Genomic DNA, 3,781 nt, shown 5'->3' on the forward strand with positions numbered 1-3,781 from the left:
GTGCTCTGTGCTCGTCAGCAGTACCTGGATATCAAGAAAGGCTCCAGGGATGAGCGAGAAACCACCCAGGACGGCCGTACCCGCGAGAGAGTAGAAGACGTGGCTCCATCTGAGGGCAAGACAGAACATAGCAGGCCTTCTCAGTATAATGCAAATAGATTCAAGTTTACCTCTAGTCGAATGCGGGTTCTCAAGTTGTCTAGGGAACACTTCAAACACACACCCATAATGTGAAAGCAGAATTGGGGTCAAGAGGCCTTGGACAATGGAGCCCACACTACCGAAGCCATTGACGACGCCTGAAGTAGTAAACACACAGGGCACTCCTGCCAGCCGATGATTCTATTCTACTATTGTGCCTTGGCAGTTCCCTTATCCCCCTTTTCCACAGCATCACTGTAAGTCCGCATACGCCTCCTCGCTCGCCCTGCTCCTCAACAAAATTGCCCTTCCAGATCCTCCACTGGTGCTCTCAGAAAAGCCAGTCTCTCCCAAGCAGCCAGCTTCTTTTCTCCCTATGGGCCCCTGAGGGCCCGCCACGCAACAATTATGAGTGGAGGTCCTGAATCCTCACATGCTGCGGCGGCAACAGTTTGTTCGTCAGCCCCTCCAGGCTCGTCTGCGCAAGCATCTGCTGTGGCGGCTCCGCCTAAGACGGAGTCAGGGGCAGCTATAGCAGCCCCTGCAAGCAGGAGGGCCCCTTGTCCAACTAGCGAAATATCGCCAGGGGGAGCCCAGGCAACAGAGAGGTGCAGTAACGCCACAGAGGCCCCGCCAATGCAACAAAGTGGAGCCAGCAGAAGCAGACGACGGCCCTGGAGGTATCGATCGGACAACCAACTGAAATACAAACAAGCAAGCGGAAAGACTCCTGATTGAACATAAGCATTGCTGGCTACCGTTTTTGTTTTGGTTGAAGACATGTACACGGCCTAACTGAACTTGCCGTACATAGCAGGGCAACGACAAACAGCAGTCCGCAAGACCCGGGGATGCCCTTTCCCGTGCAACCCATCGGACAAACAAGCATTAAAGTCTTGCCAGAGGAAGATAGCCATGACCCACCCAACAGCAACCGATCCAAAGACTCCTCCGGCGTCAAAATAGATGCAGTAGAAGGCTGCATGAACACTCAAGCCGCAGAAAAAGGTATGGACCTCTTGGCCCTTCCAGGTTTCCCGGAAGAGGGAGTGCTGGGATTCGCACCTACTCCTTAATTCTGAGATCAAAAAGAAGTCCGAGGCAACTGGCATGATACATCATCTGAACTATGAAGAGAACTGCTGAGTTCCGAGCCCCCAGTCCCTAATCACAAACCCCAAACCCTCAAATCCTAAACTGCATGACCTACCTGCCGCTGAAGCGGTCAAATTTGCGTGCTTTTCGAGGTAATACGGCAGCCAGTACAGAAGGGAGTACCGCACGAGCTTCACACAAAAGTATGCGGCACAGAGATGCCTAATGCTCCCGATGTCCAACACCTTCCGGAGCAGCCACTGCTGCTGCTCCTGCTTGTGGGTAGCCCTTCCTTGGTGCTTCCTTGTAGCAGCATTTTTGAAGTCACTTTCTCCCGGAGCCTTCTTGAGGCCCCATCCCAGTAGCATGGCACAGAAAAAGACCCAAATGGCGGGGACGAGAAATGCCAGTCTCCAGCCGGAGACACCAGGGGCCAGCAAGGCTCGACCCCCTAAGGTATAAGCCTCCAGGACGCTCACTGAAGCTATTCGCCTAGAGCCAGTAGCCAGCAACTCAGCTGTCAGGTAGCTCGCGAATATACTCCCCACCTGTTGGCAGGTCGTCCATACACCTGAAATTCAAAGAAACCCCACGCTTTTGCAGACGCTACAACACAGATGCCCCTATGAAGAGGCTCCAGTTGCTTCAACAGCATTAAAAAGCTCAAGCCCTACTGAAACCGAATCTGGAGAGATATGGTGCTTGTTTCCAAAGGAACAGGGCAGTTGCTGCAACAGCCGCTTACCAAGTACTCCGCCTCGCTCTGTGCTAGAGAGCCATGAGGAAAGTGTGGACACGATAAGGGGAAACGCAAGGGCTTGAGATGCTCCATTGATTCCCCAGAGACAAGAGAGAGACAACGGGGAAAGCTGGGCATCCGGCAGGAGGTATATGCAAAAGCAACTGCAGGCGCTTATAGCGTAAGCAGCGGCAAGAATAACCGTGCAACTAGGGCCTCTCGAGCCTCCTAGGAGGGCCGGAGCTAGTAACAGCTGTGATACGGCGTATGCTCCCAAAAATGCAGTATCAACTCCACCTAAAGCAGCAGCAGTGAGACCGAGCTGCAGCTCCAGTTCCCTCTTTGAGGAAGCAAATGGCTTGCGGGTCAGATACAACGATGCATAGCAAAAGTACGTTAGCAACAACTGTTTTAACTTTCCCTCAGAGATGCGGCTGTTGTTGCTGCTGCTGTTGTTGTCGATAGTGTTGATGCTTTGCCTGGGGTGAAGATCCACCTGATCTTCTTCTGCGTCAGGAAGTAGAGAGGCATTCGTACCCAACCTGTAAGTGCTCTTGCTGCTCTGTTTTGCCCGGATTGCTGCTGACTGTCGCCGTTGACGAAAAGCGGGCAACTTTTCGGGTTCCCATTCGGCAGTTGTGCTGAGGGATGTTCGTAAAGGAATCTCATCTTTCTCATTTTCACTACTGCTCATATTGCTCATCTCTTTAACAAAAGGTAGCGGCCCCGTCTGCAGTCTGTGGGTCAGGTGCAAAGTTCGGACTAGGCCCCTCTCCTTGGGCTGGGCACTGTTGCGGCTTGAGCGAGGGATCGAGCCAATTACTTGTGCTTTGTCGGCCAGCTGAACACGGGGAGTCTTGGCCTTATTTACTCGACCTCCGCTCTGAGGGCTCTTAAGGGAGGGTAGGAGACCCTCTTCACGATTGGATGGCTCTTTTGTTGGTGCATAGCCTCCGCCTCTTTTCTTTGCGGAAGGTGCCCTTTTTTGAGGCGTGGCCCTTCGTGGGTTCCTTCCTCCTAGGCCTACTGCTACTGAGGAGCCAGTACTGCCAGATGCAGTAGCGTCTGGTGATGTCACTGTGCCTTGCCTTGTTACAACCATTGCTGCTAGTACTCGGCAGGCCCTGCAACGAAGTGGGACGGGGGCCCCTGTGTGCCCCTGTGTGCAGCCGCAGATTGAGCCTTTTTGTCGCCCTGATAGGCTTGCACCAAGGTACATAAAAGGATTTTGTGTACCTCAAGTGATGTGTAGTCTCGTATCCACTCCTCCCAGCCTAGGGAACCCCAGACATGTAGCTCTCATCGGGTCTGGGGCCCCCGCCGTGTCTATACTGTCGGGCTATGTGCTGCAACGAAACCCTAAAGTATTTGCAAAAGCTATTTAGAAGTCGACCTTTCATTTTGGTCGGAATACGGTAAACTGTCAAAACTTGCGTACGGTGTTAGTTAGTGTCATTCCGCAACCGTATACAGATGGAAGTGGCGATCACAGTGCATACCAATGCTTTGGTGGGTGAAAGCACGAAATAAATTTTAAGGAACCTATGATGTCTACCAGCATCACAATTTCTAGTTAAGCGTGCCTCAAATGAATTATTTCTGGACACTTTTCTTGAGCTGTGAGAGAGGGAATGGCTATGCATTTCCTCTGGTCTCCCTAAATAGTCAGCCGTTTCAGTAACCTCTCTAACAAGTAACCCAAATTACTGTACTTCATTCTTCGGATAACCCCCAAGTGTTCTTGGCTAGCCACACTATCCGAAGTTGAAGGGGGGGCTAGCCACTGCAACGCCCCATCGAACATCT

At 52.2% G+C, this 3,781-nt stretch overlaps 1 protein-coding gene across 1 annotated transcript; it reads right to left on the reverse strand.

Annotated features, from left to right (window-relative positions):
• Positions 1 to 515: 515 nt before the first annotated feature.
• Positions 516 to 3,077, reverse strand: LOC34618567 (sugar phosphate exchanger 3). Its single transcript, XM_026334972.1, has 3 exons — positions 1,982 to 3,077; positions 1,325 to 1,807; positions 516 to 868 (listed from the first exon to the last, which is right to left on the reverse strand). The coding sequence occupies exons 1-3, from the start codon at positions 3,075 to 3,077 to the stop codon at positions 516 to 518; spliced, it is 1,932 nt and encodes a 643-aa protein (XP_026190757.1).
• Between the last annotated feature and the right edge of the window lie 704 nt (positions 3,078 to 3,781).

The sequence above is a fragment of the Cyclospora cayetanensis genome, unplaced genomic scaffold (assembly GCF_002999335.1).
Source record: "Cyclospora cayetanensis isolate NF1_C8 unplaced genomic scaffold, CcayRef3 CcayRef3_contig_55, whole genome shotgun sequence".
Classification (NCBI taxonomy): domain Eukaryota; phylum Apicomplexa; class Conoidasida; order Eucoccidiorida; family Eimeriidae; genus Cyclospora; species Cyclospora cayetanensis.